Raw genomic sequence first — 17,771 nt, 5'->3', positions numbered from 1 at the left:
TCAGCCCCAGGGTGTTACTGCTTTGGGTTAAACTTTGCCCGTCCACCTATTCTGTTTTTTATTATGTTAAAGTTATGGTTGGTAATCATGTTCAGAAACACTTTTTGTTATAGCCTACTGGGTGAAATGGTCCTTTTATCCTGAGAGTGGTCAATACATCATGTATTCACCTTCACCTACGTCCGCGGAAAAGCCACACTCCAGTCTGATGGGTGGCAGTGTAGCTCTGGCGATGCGCGCTGGGTGTCTTCACCTACGTCCGTGGCAAGGTGAAGGCGTGGCTTCAGAGTCTGAGGAAAGGGGCTGCGACTTTTGACTTGTGTATTTTCAAAATGTGGCCTGCTAGAACCGTTTTTCAGGGGATTTCTAACCCTACCTTTAATGCCAGTGTTAAAACTAAGTCCACCACTTTGCTTGAGGATTAAGTATCCTTAACAACTTGTGTGGATTTGCCCTGAGGTGTTGTACAGTGATTCATGATGCTAAGGGGATGAATCCTCCTGGCTTACTTTACTATTACTACTGCTACTGCTATGCGAGGCTGATATTTGTGACATTAGTGTGAATATGACAAGTATTGGGCGAATTGTCAAATTTGATTCAGACATTCACATTCAGAATATAAAATTAACGACTGAATACCTCAAATAAACATGCATGCTGTCATTTGCTACTTGGCACTAAACACAACACAGCACTAAAGTTGTTTAAGTTGTTAACGTTGCTGGGCATTAGCATGCAGACGTTGGCTATGGCTGACATTAGTATTTAGCTCAGTGCAGCCTCACTTAGGGGGGTGCAAGGAGGGGGAGCGATCAGAGGTGACTTGACTTGACTATACCTTAGTTGGTTGCAGGTCGACTGTTTTTTTTCCTGTGGACGCGAGGCTGCAGATAATACTGGGATATTCTGGCGACCAGCGAGACCCAGTTGCAGGGACTCAAAGGCTCCCCCGTAAACAGATTAACTGAAATAAGACCATAGCGTGTGGCTGTGTGGCTCGCGGCCAGTTTACTCAGTGTGAATATAGTGCAACCACGCTGCTGCTGCACCTGCATCATCACCACCACAACAGTTTTTGTGTGTGGATTTCTTGAACGTGCTGATTAAAACGATTCCAAATTGTGACTTGTTCCTGGTGTTTGAGCCGTTCGCTGTCAGATCCGCTCTCCCAGCTTAGTTGTAGTAAACTTGTCAAATGATTTCAGTGTCCTTGTGTCATCTTCCATGCTATGGAGATGATGTGATTCTGTTATGAGTCATGAATTACTGTGCTATCATGTCTTCTCCTGAAACTCCAGGGAGGACAGCTCTTGTCACAAACCATTGTGGTTTGTTCCATCAGACTGATGTCTAAGTGCCTATGTTGTGTTCTCAGCCAGTAATTAGCCACGGCCCTACAACCCCAGTAATGCAATTATATCGGGGGGCTGCTGCTTCCCCCCCACACCCACTGCAATAATGAATGAACTCCAGGTTAATGAAATGTGTGTGTGAAATGGAAGATGCTTCTCGAAAAGTTTCACACATTTAATTCATTTACGAGCCGAAGCCAGAGGCACAATCCACAAAAACGATCCGGTGCTAAATTTACCACTTACTTTGCAACTTCGCACCTTAATCATTAGAAAATGAAAGCTCGTGAATGTCAGAATGAGGCACAGCTTGTTAATTTTATGCACAAGATGGATAATGCATTTATGCACAAATCCTTTTGGAAATACAGCTGAATGTTCAGATTTTCCTTTTAAGGAGCAAAATGCTTCCCGGGCGCCAGTTATCATCATATTCAGATTTGTCGTGTGGAAGCTGTGGGAAGTTTGCCAACTCTCAATCTGCTGGATAAGTTTGTGTTTTGTGCATTGTTTGTTTGTGTATGCATATGGTTTATCCCAAGTGCCGCAGTGTTAGTTAAAAGTTTCCAATGTTTGTGCTTCACAGAATCCCATGTTTGTATTTTGAATAAGTGCAGTTTTAATTGCTGGAAATGCAAATTCAGATGCTTTCAAAGCCAGAAGCTTTTTTCTTTTTTTTCTCCGCCGGTAATGTCAGGTCAGCACTACAGATGGTCATAGTGTAAAATTCCTTGTCGGCTTTTCACTTAAACATCTGGATGCTGGAGTAACATCAACTGACCAGATTTTGTGTAATCACACCATGTACTTTTCTCAGATTCACTTTGCCATATGGAAGTGGGCTACGCAAGGTCAAATGAAAAAGCTTCCAATTTACTTTCGGTAGTCACGAGTGGGGAAAACAACTTTCTGGTTTCCTTCCTGTGTCTCCATGTAAATATTCAACACAGTAAAATCCAGGAATGTGAAACCGTCTTTTTTTTATTTATTTATATATTTTTTATTATTGTTCTCTCTTTACCAAGGCCATCTGATGATTATTATCACTGGTATATACATAATAAGATACACAGCAGGACCATCTGTACTGTACCTTGTGTTTGTGTGACTGTGTGAAAAAAAAAGGCATACTGTAAATTGAAGCGCACAACTTTCTCAAATGGCACGAAATCAAATAAAAACTGATGATGAGTGGCAAATTGAAAGGAAAAACCAACATGAAGTGTCTGAGTAAGATGTCGGGGCCCCAGTTTGAGTCTCTCATGGATCATCATTAACTCTCCAGTGACAGAAATCAGCATCTGAATTCTCCCAGATTATCAAAAAAAATCCATCAGGTAATGATTTGTTTTGGAGGAAAATCTCAGCTCTGCGACTCGAATGAGATGGTGACACCGCACGAGCTCAGGCTGTAACGCTCCTTCGCAAATAAAACAACTCCGGTCAGATGAGATGAATCACACGGGTCGAGATCTGGTGACTGTGAAGGCCACAGCAGATGATTCACTTTGTTTTGTAAAACTCATCATCACACAACATTTGCACATTTTTTCCTGCTCATTTATTCATATTTTTCCTCTTTTTTTTGACTTGTCACCAGTTTCAGTCTCTTTGTGCTGTATCTTCCTGTCTCTCTGTCTTAATGGATTCATCTTCATGTATAAATGAGAGCGATCGTGTGCGTCTGTCTTGTGTTTCTCTGTGTATTAGCATCGAAGGCGATACCCTGTGGTTGCGGTCGATTCTTCAGCAGTCTTGAAGCTAGCTTTTTTTTTTGTAGGATCGAGCGACCCTCCCACCCCCACCCCCGCTCCCACCCACTTTTCCCTGTCTTTATCCTCCCTCTACCCCCCTTCCTCCTCTCTCCCTCTCTCTCTCCCACTCTCTCACTAATCTCACATTGCCTGGAGGCACTTTTGTGTGTTTTGCGGTTTAGTTCAATTTGTTGATCTGTGCTACAGTGAGATTCCCTCAAAGGGATCATTTCATTCACGATGCCGGATTAGCAGCATTTGATGTAAACCTGACTGGAGACCACGTTGCTGGGTTCATACGAAACAAAACTTTTTTGCTTGTTATTGCTTCTGCGATTAATAGTTTCTGTCATAAAATATTTTATCATGTCTTTATCATCTTTAAACCCTCCTCTGTCTCATCCTTTTTTGGGGGATTTTTTTCCTTTTTTCTCCAGCTCAAATTCATGACAGCTACTCGCCCCACGGCATTTGCGCGCTGTCCCTGCTGATGTCCGTGACATTTCTGAGACCACGTCAAAATAGCCTAAACATGGCAGTGAGTGCCGCAGTGTTGGGGTGTGAAAGAACGCTTTGGCAGCTCTCCTGGTCTTGTGATTGATTTGGGTCCTCTGGCCAAACCAATATAGGCCGAAAGGCCTCTGGGATGGTCAAGCAGAGCAGACGACTCAACGTGATGTTTGACTGGATCCGACGTTTTCCTCAAATGTACGAGTATCATGGGTGTCACGACCTTTGTGGTCATTCAGACGATGACAGATATTCTGAGGGACCGATGGGATCGCACGGACAGATTGACACATGTCATTGTTTTTGTGATTAATTGGCCTCCAGACACCGCAGATAAAAGTTAAGGTTTTTTTTTGTTGTGGTTGAAACTATTCTTGTGTATTTCTCTGTGCTTATAGTTTTACTGAGCGCTCCACTACGCACCGTTATGGAAAATAACTGCATTCACTAAATTACACAAGTGATATTTAAAGCAGCGACAACATAAAGTGACTGATGACTAACATCCTTCGCTCAGCTTCTTGCCCGCTCACCTATATATGCAGCCTATACAGCGCTATGTAATTATGGACACTGAGTCTCACAGTATTTTTCTTTCTGGCAGAGCCAGGCAGCGCTCGTGACATGTCGACTAGGAGCTCTGTTCAGCATGCCACATTAAACCGAGCGAATGTAAATGTCACAGAAATGTGTCTGTTGACTTACACTTCCAAAGCAGATACTTTGTCGCCTTTATCACTTAGCGCACTTGACAAAGCTCCTTTTTTTCCTCCTGATCTGAGAGACGCTTTCAACAAATGACAGATCCTTCAAAATGCCGTGCAGCACATGTGCTGACCAGACCCAGAAGAAGAAGAAAGTGCGCGTTACATCTATTTTTAAGTCTCTTTGTTGCTTGGCTGTAACTTTTAGAGCATAAGCTTTTGTTGTGCCATGAATTAGCACTTGAATATGTGTCATTAGACTATTTTAGGTTATGTAGCTTAAAGTACCTTTTAGACTTCAGACTTTTACCTCAGCGTCGACCTGTCAAGTGTTTCCACGGACCAGGACCCTGACTTGTAGGAAAATTGTGTATTTTTTTCTTTTTTTTTTGTTACTTTTGGTGATTGCAGTACTCAAAGCATCATTCTTTATACACACTTGACACTTTAAAATGCAATCTAACTACGTCCCCTTTCTGGTTCCTCATCCGCACAGTGAATCAGACTGATTTGACCTTTTCAACACAGACTTGACATGGCTATGGGTGGGCACATTTACAGATGTGTTGTTGCATACATGTACTGTATGACCTTTTTAGAGGGAATACAGGTTTATTCCTGTGGTTGAAGACGATGAAACTGCTGTCCTATAATGGATACAGAAGTTTCCATGTGTTGAAGCAGCACACTTTATATGGCTTATTTTCATCACTGGGTAATGGTCTTTATTTCTTTATTTCACCATTTTTTCTGTAAGTTGCCAGAGAAAGAGTAAAAACCCACTTTCAAGAGCAGTGTTTTCGATATAAATCAAAGGAGCCCAAGTACCAATATTCAAGCGGCTGTTAAATGGAGAGGACAAAGATACAGAATATTGCCATATTGCTGATTTAATCTGTTTTATTGATTGAGATTTATTACGATTGTAACATCTCCAAAACAATTAAGGTTTGCTGTGTGGTGGTAACCTTAACCCTAACACCCCTAACACACATAAAAGAGGCAATTAAAAACATTTTTATTATATTTGGATCTTACAGGCCTGGATTGTTGTACTGTAGATGAGACATTAAGTATGTGGTATCAATATTGTGAATTTCATGGTCAAGAAAGAGCAGCAGAAGTTATTTATAGAGCTCCTTCTCTCCTGTTCATGTTTGAAACAGCCTTTTTATTCATACACTGAGCCGATCAGATTATTTTGCACACTAACTCTGACTTGTGTTCACACTGGCCCAGTGTAAGTCCCCTCCTCTCCCAGAATGTGCTTGCACTGTGACTTTATACGGACGTTTGTCACGCTGTTAATGAAAAAACCTGCAGTGTAACGAGAGATCAGAGAGGTGCTGGGCCTTGGAAGTTTGTGTGCTCCGCACTAATACCTGTGATAATTCACCTGGATGTTACAGTAGCTAGATCATAATATTCTCCTGCAGGGGACACGGCAGAACGGCGGCCGAGCCTGGAAACCCAAAATCTCCCAATGGGAAGAACCTGCAGGAGCTGGAGAGTCACTGGAAAACCTTAAAGGTTTCTCTCCACTCCATGATGTGTGAGGTTTTGATAGGACACTTAAATCAGAAAATAGGTCACGAGCCATCATACAATAATTGGATTTAAAAATTAATAATATTAATGAGACTCAGGGAATTCCTTTGTTTCCTTGACTTATTCATACCACTTTACTGTCAGAATTGATAACAAACCGGCTGAAAAGTCTCATTTGTCTCACGGTAGTCTGTCACTCACTGCACAGAGGTGACCTGCACATTATTATCGTATTAAAAGTACGGTAGGTTAGCAGCCAAGGCTCATGCAGAATAGGTATATTTCATTTATTCGTCTGAGCTGTTTAATGTTTTCCTATATTGTGCTTTTGTGAGTAAAGTCATTATTACCATTATTTAATATAGAGTAATCAAGGTTTCTGCAGGGTTCACTGAAATAATGTCACTCACTATGCATTTTAATCCCAGTTGGGACATTATAGATTACAGTTATTTATAATTACAATATCACATATCAGTGTTTCAGTGCAACAAAGACCCAGATGTATAAATAATGAAATAAATACAGCCTATATTGCATTTATTATTACTCTTACTATCAGTACAATAGGGCCGTCATCTGGGAGACAGTTTTCAGTCTTTATGATAAGCTAAGCTAAGCAGCTGCAGCCTGTTACAGCTTCATAATGACTCTTAATGAATATCAGTTGTGTTCATTTGTTAATGGTGGTCCGCCAGTCCAAGTGCCACAGCTTTCCCCGGCCTCATGTCACCTTCCTCAGCAGGGATGTCGATGAGTTTCACACATTTAGGTGAACAGATCTTAAAACCAGTAAATACTAGCAGGAGCTGGAATGTGGGAATCAGTACTGGGAGAGGAAAGCGGTTAAATTAAACTCATATTTTGTTGTATTTACACATAACTCGTGCATTTTGACAGTCTTAATAGTGCATACCTAATTACTGCCAATCAGCTGCGATACTGGGCAGCGTTTTGACACAGTGGAAATGAAGTGTAATGTCAGTTTCAGACATGACTTCAGGCTACAAGAGGGGAAAAAAAAAAAAAGTTGTGTGGATGATGATTGTGTCAGCTGCTTTACATAAGCGAGAAATGTCATGACAAATGCCGTTGATGAACTTCATTGGCGTAATTATCTGCATTGTCTTAAAATGCCACGGCTGTGAAGAGCGGAGGCTGTAGTTGAACTCAGGGAGAAGAGACCCCCCCCCCTCCTAACTGACCAGTCTCCAGCCTCTCCTGTTGCCAAGCACAACCAGAGCACATGCTGTAAATTTGAAAGCGAGGCCTCGTATGCCTCCAGCCTTCCAAACCCCGGCTCCCTCCGACCCCGGAGGATTAAGCATGGCCACGGGTTTTTTTTTTTCCCTTTCAGGTAACTGATTTATGGGGCTTCGGCAGAGAAACAAAGGGTCTGAGCGCGTTTGAAGTGCGCAGGTGAAGACCCTAAGACGGCACCTTTTTGAAAAAGCTCCCACTGGGATTGAAATCTCTTCAGCCACACCTGTCAAGTCGACGCTCAGATCAGCACCGTAACCTCTCACCTGGGCTCGGATTCCTGCCTCCACCTGGTGCTCCGCCGCTCCCAACCCAACGCGTTGGTCAGACTCGCCAAGCTGGATCACGGCCCGACCGTCCGTCCATCCGTCCGTCCGTCCGTCTATGTGGGCGAGGGATGAAACGCACCGCCTGTGCGTGATTGACGATATGTCACGACACCAAAAGCAAAGTAATGATATTTCATCAAGCTGATAATTCTGCCTTGAATGCGCAAGCGTCGCCTCGTGGCCTAGATTTTTCTCTCCTTCTCAGGAGGGATTGATTCAACCTTTCTTCTATTCTTCTACATTTTCTAATTAGCTTTAGCGATCTCCTAATTCTTTGACATTCAACCTTGAATTATTCCCTCCTCCACACATAAAAACATGCATTTGTTCCACTTCTGGAAAACCAACAAAGCATGTTAATGTTCTTGTTTATTCTCTGATCAAACATAATCATTCTCTCCTCTGGAGGAAATCTCCCTTTGGGCTAATTTCTGGCATTGTTACTTGCATGTTTGACAAATTAGACTCTGGGAAACTCAGAGGGGTAAAGCTACTGATACTGACATTAGCATTTCATCCCCTCTTTGTTTCACTCCTCAGGCAGAATTCAAAGGTTTGTTGACTTAGCAGATTCTGAGAGGATTGAAGTGGTTCGAGTCTGAAGGGTCATCCACTGTGGAATAGGGATGTTGTTTTCTGTTGGAGTGAGCCAAGGGGGTTTAAGCCCAGGCTATAGGCCTTTATTCCTTTTTCTCTTTCCCCCCGTCCAGGTCCGGGTCTATCTTCCACCGGAAACCAGAGCGTTTTTTCCCCTCTCTCATACTGCCTGTCATTGATTGAAGCTCAGGCCAGTGGCCCATCACACCTGGATCAAATGTAAAAAAAAAAAAAAAAAACGAGCTGGAGGAAGTTTAAATTTCCAGTCCAGCAGCATTGAGCTACGTTGTGAATCAATGCGAAGGATTATTTCCACTTTAAACCGTGTTCACGAGCTGATTCTGCAGCACAGGATGCACATCAACAGCAGCGGGGGCGTTCAGACGCACGCGGGATATTTCTTTGTTTTTCATTTAGGATGTTTGACAAGTGAAGTCTTAGCGTTTTTTCACAGCTTTTCCTCACATCAGTGAACACAACGCATCTCCTCCTCAGTTGCAGTTTTAACTTGTGCAACAAATAAACAGTGATTTTAATAGAGTGCCTTTTATGCTCAGTCACCATATCATTTCAGGAGAGGGGGGGAGGGGGTGCGCAGGAAAATGGGAATCCAAACAAGCCTATTTCCCTCTGCCATTCAGTGTATCAACAGGCACTAAGCTGAATAGGAAACAGCCTTATTTTCTCGCTCCCTCGCTCTCAGGAGGGCGACGACACTGAGAGACAGACTGTAGCTCTCTCTGCGGATGGAGACAAGAACGAGGATGCTGGGAACAATAGAGGAAAAAGCCATTGTTAACCAGGCTTGTTGCTGTCAAGTCAGGATGCGCATGAGCCACCTCTGCAAACTGAATCACTGAAATTGATTAAATCTGACCTTCAGCATTTGAGAGCACTCTTTTTTTTGGGGTGTGTAAATGATCTTTTACAAAATTTGAGATTAAATTCACAGAAAATCAAAATTAAAATGAAAAAACCGTCATGATATGATAATAATAGTTATATTAATAATCTACGTACGTCGCCAATGAATGGCGCTGTGCAGACAAAACCTGTAGACCTAATTTTTTTTATTACCTAGAGAAGAAATGACAATAAGGATCTCCCATGTCTCCGAGTTAGATTCCATATTCATCTTAATTGGTGCCTGGCAGGTTATACCGAATGGAGATGGATTTGAAGTCATTTACTGGAAGTTCTTGACAGGCACGGTAGAAGAGAACGTCAAGCTCGGTGCTGGCGTACAGAGCTTCAAAATCATCTGTCAAAATTTAGCATATCTAAGGAGAAGGCTGCCTGTCATGTTCGATGTACATCTAACCGTGCACAAGGGTGGATTTGATCAGGAACTATGTTGTACTCCTGATGTAAAGCACATTCATCAAGTTGATATTTGGCTGACAAGACAAAAAAAAAAAAGAGTCCTGGAAAGGCAAAAGGGGGTTGTTATAATGAGAAGGTTTTGAACTAAATATAGTGCCAAAGGGTTTTTTTAAATAATGAATTTGTGCGTGGTGTTTTAAAAACAAAATATTCATAGCTTCATACATCATAAGCCATATTCCTCCGTCTTAACTTGAAAATGTGACATTCTTGCTCTCTTTTTTTTTTTTTTTTTGCCCTGATTTGGTTCTGTTACGCTATAGATGTGGTTTGTCGGTTTTGTTTTGCAAAACATTGCTGACAAGTGCATGGCTCAGCCAGGCAGATTATCAGTGGAAATCTCCACTCCAACTTCTTTATTTCGCCTCGAATCAATGTGGTGAACAGCAAGACGTGATTGATAATGATATTGAGATTGATTGTCTAAATCCCTTCCCACAGTTCAAAGTCCCCAAACAGATAGTATATATACATGCAATTCAGTACAGAGATAGGACTTGGCAGGAGCTGCCAATAGATAAGTGAAATAGGGCCAGAGTGAAAAGGCCTATCAGTCCCTAAGGGGCTTAGCTGCAGGATTTTGAAGCTCTAAACTGGCCGTGGTGGAGGGAGATAGTCGACATTGGTTTTAAATTACCCAAGATTGCCTTGTGGTTTCAGTCTGCGGGGACGCCGGCAGACAAGATGTTTGTTAAAACAAGTGCAGTCGTGGAGGCAGATTGGGGCGAAGAGCAGACCTGCGATTTCCTAGCCAGACAGAGCAGGTTGGATGGCTGGTAATTGCAGAATTGGCAGAGGGGCTAAGGAGGTCTTGCAGCAATGATATCTGCCACTGGGACTGAAGCAGCGGTGATGCTGGAAAAGGGCTCGGTTTCCTCCCTCAGAGGATAGTCTCTCTCTGATGCCACTGAAGCTGCAGCACACTCCACATTAATGGCACCGCCGTTCATCTGCCTGCTTTGTAATATGTCAAATGTAACTCTCAAAATTACTGGGTAGGAAATGACCAGTAATTGCTGTATGTCGGAGCTCGTATCTGTTGTACAGATGCGCTTGTGGAGAAGGTGCCAGCCGCCACTTCTCTACTTTATAGTCACGAGTTGATCCTCTGCCTATAGAAACTTTCCGCCTCTGCATTAGGTCGTGTCAAATGGAAAACACATTAAAGGTATATTGAAGCATATTTGAAAGTTGGTTGCCTGCAAACAAACATGATGTAATGTGTTAATCAGTGAGCATAAGAAGAAGACACTCCTGTTTCTGTCTCAGTGCAAGGCTAACTGGCTGCAAATGCATGGCGTATAAGAAATGGAAAAAATAAGAGGGACATCATCTAGAGAACGAGCTGAAGATTTGAACCAACTGTTGCTTTTAGATGTGCGCCTCTGAAATGGATGTTGAATAACCACAATTTTCTCTGAAATCTATTTAATGAAAATAACCAAATTAGGAGAGCATTTTCAAAAGTGAAGAACCTGAACTTTTTTTTTCTTAGAAATCTTTTCATTCGATATCTAACCACATGTCTGCTTTTACAACATCACATCATTTCCAGCCACACAAACCCTCCCACACTCGTTCACTAGAATCCATGCTACCGCACCATAGTAACCAAACTTCTACACACACACTCACACACACGCAGCTTTTAATGCTGAAAGTTTACTTTTGTTACAGGTACAATAACAAAGGGCCTTTTAAGTCTGACTTGAAAATCTTTAGGAGAAATTGGCTCCAGCATTGAGGGGTTGAGGTATTGATTCTGGCCTCTGGCTCAGTCCAGGAAAAGATGGATAGATTTCTTTGAAATGCACTCTGCGTGAGAATATAAAGAGTATTGTGTGTTCTCACTCAGGAATAAATTGTTTCATGACATATCTGGGGCCACCTTTTTAGCTAAAGCTGCCTGCCTCCCATGAAAGGGGAATGTTGACAGGGTGGAGCACATTCATCTGTACTCCCAGACTACCCACACCTCATAGCAGCTTTTATTGAAAGTTAAATCTCCTTCAGAGAGTTGGCAGCCTCTCGTTGGGATATCTATTTCAGCAGCTGTCGGAGCTGATTATATGGGGGTTGTGCCACACACTGGCAGCGATATAAACCTCCTACAGAGAGAAGGACTATTATGATGCTATTGATTGATGCGTTCATCTGCATGCATGTGTACTACGTCTACTTCGTCTCTTGACTTAAGAAGCTGCAGTTTGTATTGATGGCATGCAACATGTGATTGGTGAAGTCACACATTCGAGAAAACTAATCCAGAACGAGATGCTTGAATGTTTACCTCCAGTTCAAAACAGTTCAATGGCAGATCAATGGCAAGTTGAAGGCATTATTGGAGAATTCCCCAATACTGGAATCTGATACCAAGAGCCTTGTGTACCAATCAAAGCAATGCAAATTGATTTATTGCTTGTTCACACCATGTTGCCCTGTCTTTATGGTCACTTGGTGTTCCTATCTAGTATTGGCGTTGTTTCAGCCTCTAGCATTACAATTTGCTACAGGTTTGGTGAAAGGAGCAAATAAAGCCCCTTCAAAGAAACATATTTGTTATGTGTAATATTTATAATGTATTTTTTGCTAATCTCTTTTTGCCTCCAACTGAAAATCTATGCAAGTGAAACCTAAATGTTTCTTCTTAATGTCTTTATTATTCAAATTACCTCAGAAACAAGAGAATCATTAATAGAGCCGATCTGTTAATGATGTCTTTTGAAGGGATGAGGTTTCAAATTGAGACCTCACCCCCCTCTCATTTTCCTGATTTATTATTGAACACAGAGTTGACATTTAAAAGAAAAAAAAAAATTAAACCTCTCAAAATTAAACAAGAAATGGGCTCTGCTTTATGCATATTCTTTCTGATGGCTTTTTTTTTTTCCTTCCACTTCAGCATTCAAAATTCTCCCATCACCCACTGAGTCAGAATCCATTTCGCTCCTCCATCGATTTGAATATCAAACACCAATAAAAGCCACCTCTTTGGGTTTGTTTGAGCTCCACCACGCTGTGAGAGGAAGGTGGGCGGCACGGGGCTATGGATCTTGGAACTATTGAGTCAAAATATTGATGGAACGGAGCCAGTTCCCTGTGACGCCGCAGCCAAAGACTCATGTTAATGTTCCCCCATGTTACATCTTGGCAACACAGAGATTTTTATTTATTTAGAGAGGAAGCTGACTGAGCATGAAGTACAAGCTCTTTTTCAGCGTCGCCTTCATGTGCCTACAGTTTCATATAGTCACTTCAGGGAGGTTGGGGGAGTCGGTCCACACTGGTGGCCACCGTTCAGCTCCAACTTAAACTGTTGAGGGTAGGAGTCTTGTTGAAGGCCATGTTGATGGTAATTGAGTTAGTCTTGGGAATGAGTTTTGGGCCACCTGTTTCTGCTGCTTTACATTTAACCAACAATTAACATCACAGGTTGTACGGGCTGTGTATTATGCTGTTATGCAGTGGGCGGATCCATTGTTTAGCTTCCTCCACAGAACTCGCACCCAATTATACAATGGCACACGACAGCTGTTAAAAAATGCTAATGAGCTCAGCAACATAGCTTGGAGGGAAAACATAACTATTGTAGCCTGTATGGATATGAATGTAGGCTATAGAGATAAATCACATTTTTATATATTGTATGTTGAACCTGCAAGGTAACCAACAACTAAAATGCTAAAAATAGATTAAATGGAGTGGAGATGTAAAGTTGCATTTAGTTTAATTACTCTGTAAGTACGTTTTCAAAACAACACTATAACTATTACAACTAAAAGTTGAAGTAAATGCCACTTATAGGTCACTTCCACCACTGCAAATATTCAGTAATAGCATATAAAGTAGTCAGACCAAGTGTAGCTTAATCTTAAAACTTGAAGTTAATAAGATAAGATATGCCCATAGCCTATGATTTTATAGAAACATACAAGAAACTGCCCAAAGAAGCAGATAACGAGTCACTTGAAATAACAATAGGCTATAATAAATCATAACACTTGAGTGACACTAAGTGATAAGATGCATTATCGCTGTTCGTATGAATCAACCATGGCAGACATTTTGGCTTGTCATAGAGCCAACAGCACAGGTTTTTACTAATAACATTAAGGTTATATTAAATTGCTTCAGGAAACCATGACAGCTGTCGTCAATGTTGTGATTCATATCTATGCTTTCTACTGTGACAACTGCCCATTGTCTGTTAATTTGTTTCATGTTTTTCAAATTGTTGCTAAAAGGCCGAAAATAGCTACAGTACAACACATAGCTGCTTCTTCAGAGTCATAGGCCATGTGGAGGAGATTTCTGGAGACTGAAGTCTAATAATCAGTTAATTGTATCAATATTTGACTGTATGGGTGGAAGTCACACTCAAACAGACTCACCACAGTGAGCTTTTAGCATGTCTAGCATATTGGCGTACCACTGTTTACTTTTAGCATTAGCCGCCCTAAACAGAGCTCTCTGAACTCTTTGTGTATGTGTGTTAAATCCAAGTCAGTTATTCTAGTTCATGTGCTAACTCCTGAGAAATGAACCCCTCGTCTCTTTGCTCTTTATTTTTGGCTCTGTCACTTGTTAGCTTCTCCCTGATGTTTCACACATATTAGCACTTACCTTAGCCACACTGACGCACATGGCGCAGTTAGCGAACTTGCTAACAGGTTGCTATGGTGACGTGTTATAGCCCATAGGACGGAGCCAATCGACTATTTCTGCACAAGCTCTCAACAGTTCCTCAACCTTTATACCTGCGATACTTTGGCAATCACTCCAGTTTCTATGTCCACCCCCTCGAAAAACAGACAAAGCAGCAAATATATCATTAGCAGCTGCCCTATGGAGCTGGATATTAATTATCCTGTGTTCTCCTCGTTTGGCCACTCATTTGCACTTGTACTGTAAATGTCACAGGAGAGATAAATGGGAAAACAAAAACCCCGGCTCGTAGCCTTTATGCAGCAGAATGTCAGAGGGAGCTTGTAAGAGATGAGATATTGGTTTTGGCCTGGCACAGATTCTGGCGCAAAGGACATTCCCAGAGGCAATAAAATTTGTATGTCATCTGTGTTTAGAAATTTATTAGCAATGTGCAAGCAAACATTTTCAAATTCACTCCTTTGGATTCATTTTGGGCACATATGCTGCACATCTGTTATGAAACAAAAATAAATAAAAACACATGTATAATCATGTATTTGAGGCTTTACATGTATATCATTTTGTCCATTTCTCCTCTAAGTCACCTGGCTTCTCTGAAAACGACCTCCCAAAGTGTAAAAGCGACCTTTACATTTTACATTTATTTTCTTTGTACAGACTCCTTTCCAGCCACATATTGTTTTGACATGCCTTTTTTTTGTAGATTTATGAGTGGACTGAAAAGCACTTTGGGGGAAAAAAAAGCTCAACTCTCACATTCTCTGTGTGGCCTTTAAGGTGTGAGGAATAAAGGGGTATTTGTATTAATCGATCACACGCCAAGCCTGGTTGAAGCCTGGCCTTAATGGTTGCTTGCTGTCATTTTGCAAGCAGCTTGTAAAAAGGATTAGAGTGGCTCTGTGGAGTAAGGGCGCATGAACGGCAAAGTTCTGGGGCCGCAAAGGAAAATAAATCAGTTTATCCCTGATGGTTGTGCAGTTTGGGAACATAATGCGTAACGATGATGGAGTTTGGACACTTCATACTTGTCATTGTGAAATTGGACTGCCGTGTTGCTAATGATGGTAATGTATGTTGTGCCTCGCCTACTACAGTAATCCTTCACTCTGTCTCACTTAAATGCATCTCATTGTCTGGCATATTGCATTATGAATACCACTGGGGAAAAAAAGAGGAGAATTTAATTTATTCATTCATTTGAGCTGCAAGTTAATGGAAAAAATGTATAACCATATAAATTTCTTCCTTTTGTCGCAGGCGATTGTAACTTTGAGAATCCGCTGGCAGCGTGTGGGTACAGCCAAGGCAGAGACGATGACCTTGACTGGGAGCAGGGCAACACTAGAGAGAAACCTTCATCAGATCCATGGATGCCCTCAGGTAAGGACGGTGACACCGGCTCAGTGAAAAGGAGAAACGATGATTCTGTCTGTCACTATACAGAGAATACATCACTGAAGTAGTCTGCACCTTTTGACATAGTCTGTTTTCATTACTCTGCCCCTTAACAAAGTGTCTTTGTACATACAGGAATATTTTTCCCTGCTTATTCAAAACAGCATTCAATCTCGTTGAGAGAAAAAATATAGGCTATATCAGATTGATAGTGGACACTTCTACACTTTCCCAAATTTTAACTCCTTTGAATGTGATAGTTTGTTTCAGGGTAAGTTAATATTGCTCCAAAATGATAATCAATAATGCAAACATGCAACTAATTTGACAGAACATTTACTTGACAGTTTTTTATCCGTTGCATGGCATGAAATTCATCATCGAGTGGCCCATTCAGTCTGCTGATATACAGCCTCACATGGTACATTTTTTCTAATGATGCTATAAATCTGACTGTAATTGGAAAATACTGTAAGTCTCCACGTAAGCAACGTTAGTTTCCGAGACTAATAAATATGGATCACAGCTTATATGTTCATGTGCCACTATTAAATCGTGTAAGACAAACAACATTTCCATATTCTTCTTCCTCTTCAAACAGTACAAACGCTGTTTTCCTTCTCCTTTTGTTTTGATGCAACTTCTTTCCAGGATCTTTTCACAAGAACTGAGACAAAGGCAGCATTCGATATCAAAACACTCAGATCCATTTTAATTAAAGAAGTCTTTCCATCAGCCTCATATTGAAATTAATTAAAATGCCTTTCCCTGCATTTTGTGTCTGTCGCACACAATTTGTCTCTTTAATGTTCCATTGATCGCTTTTCATTTCATTTGAAATGCAGAGATATCACCACCACCGAGCAGAAGGTACCTAAGGAATTAGACTAATGGAATGACGTTTCTTTTCTCTTTTTTTGTTTTTTGTTTTCATGTTATAACAAAGGTAGCGTTGCAAACTAATGGATATTGTTTTCCTCCCCTATCTGACGCCTAATCTCACAAAGGCTGCATCACAGATAGATTGCACCAGCCCCCCCCCCCACCAGTGACAGAGGGGGAATTAATTAGCAGGCCCTCACTAATTTTAAGCAGCCAATGCCCAGACCTGTTTGTGTGTGCATCAGGATGATGTGTGGTGAACCGCCCCGGAGAAATTACTTTCCATGGAGGGGGAAGTGTCGACTTTTTTCCATTGCAATTGATTAATGTCAGGACACATAGAGTCTGGGCAAAGGTTACAGCGAAATCTGGAAAAGCCTTGACCTACAAATTAACACGTCGCACATGTTCTAAATTTAACATATCTGATTAAAAACCCATGTCTGGTAAAGAGGCCTCCCTGATTGTGCCTCCCAGTCTGAGTACACTTCAGAAAGGCTTGTTTTCTACCTGTGCAACTTGAATTGCGCGTAATTAACAGGTTGCAGCTCTTTCTCCATTTCTCAGCGCGAGCACTCAACCTGCCACGCGAAATTGTAATCTCTCCTCTTTGACCGCATTGAAAGGGATGTGAAATGTAGAGTACTTGACGGCTGAAATTGTTTTAGGGCTACTGGAGAGGGGGTTGATGGGTAGAAATGCATTTAGGTGAAAGCCACACTGGTGGGGGGAAAAAAAGCTATCACACCTTTGATTGCTGCCTCACTCTCAACCTGTACTTATGAATCTTCACAAAACGACCTTATCATACTCTGGGAACAGATTGTTATCCTACCTGCTGTACCGGGATGGAAATGGAAACGAAACGGGCTCCAAACAGACGGTCCTCCTGCCTCAAACCTCTTTTTCTTTTCTTTTTTTTAAACTGGCTCCAGACAGTGGCCGTCCAAAAACACTATGAGAGCTCTTCATGTCAATGTGAATGTTAAACGATGGGGGGAAAAAAAACAAAAAACCTGGCTGTGTTTTCACAGCTAATGGGAAAAAATCTTTTACATCTACCACTTAGAGTATGTAAACTCCCAGCCCAATATCTCTAAAAATTAGATCTATATTGGACAATTCTACACCTAATATTTTACATCCATTACCTACATCCAATGCCAATACCAGCAGTAATGTTCTCTGTGCAAGTGGAAAACAAGGATGTGCAACAACCTGACACCTCTGATTGTTTCTGTCGTTGGCTTTTTTTTTTCATATCAACCAGAACCACAATCTTTCCTGAGCTGCAGCAAAATCTAGTTTTCTAACCTAAACCTTACCTCTAGCTATAGTTTATTGTTATAGCCACAGTCTTTCCCAACCATTACCATACCATAGCTG

At 41.5% G+C, this 17,771-nt stretch overlaps 1 protein-coding gene across 19 annotated transcripts in view; it reads left to right on the top strand.

The window, feature by feature from the left end:
* The window catches only part of LOC146970269 (receptor-type tyrosine-protein phosphatase mu), a 172,126-nt gene that overhangs the window by 20,960 nt on the left and 133,395 nt on the right, over positions 1 to 17,771 (top strand). For all 19 annotated transcript variants that reach the window (XM_085804829.1, XM_085804830.1, XM_085804828.1 and 16 more), the window contains exon 2: positions 15,366 to 15,488. In XM_085804829.1, the coding sequence (XP_085660955.1) occupies positions 15,366 to 15,488 (123 nt within the window). The remainder of the gene's footprint in view (positions 1 to 15,365; positions 15,489 to 17,771) is intronic.

Source organism: Trachurus japonicus, chromosome 17 (assembly GCF_045865225.1).
Source record: "Trachurus japonicus isolate A0001 chromosome 17, Traja_1.0".
NCBI classification, from domain to species: Eukaryota; Metazoa; Chordata; class Actinopteri; order Carangiformes; family Carangidae; genus Trachurus; species Trachurus japonicus.
This window is presented reverse-complemented; position numbering and strand designations above follow the sequence as displayed.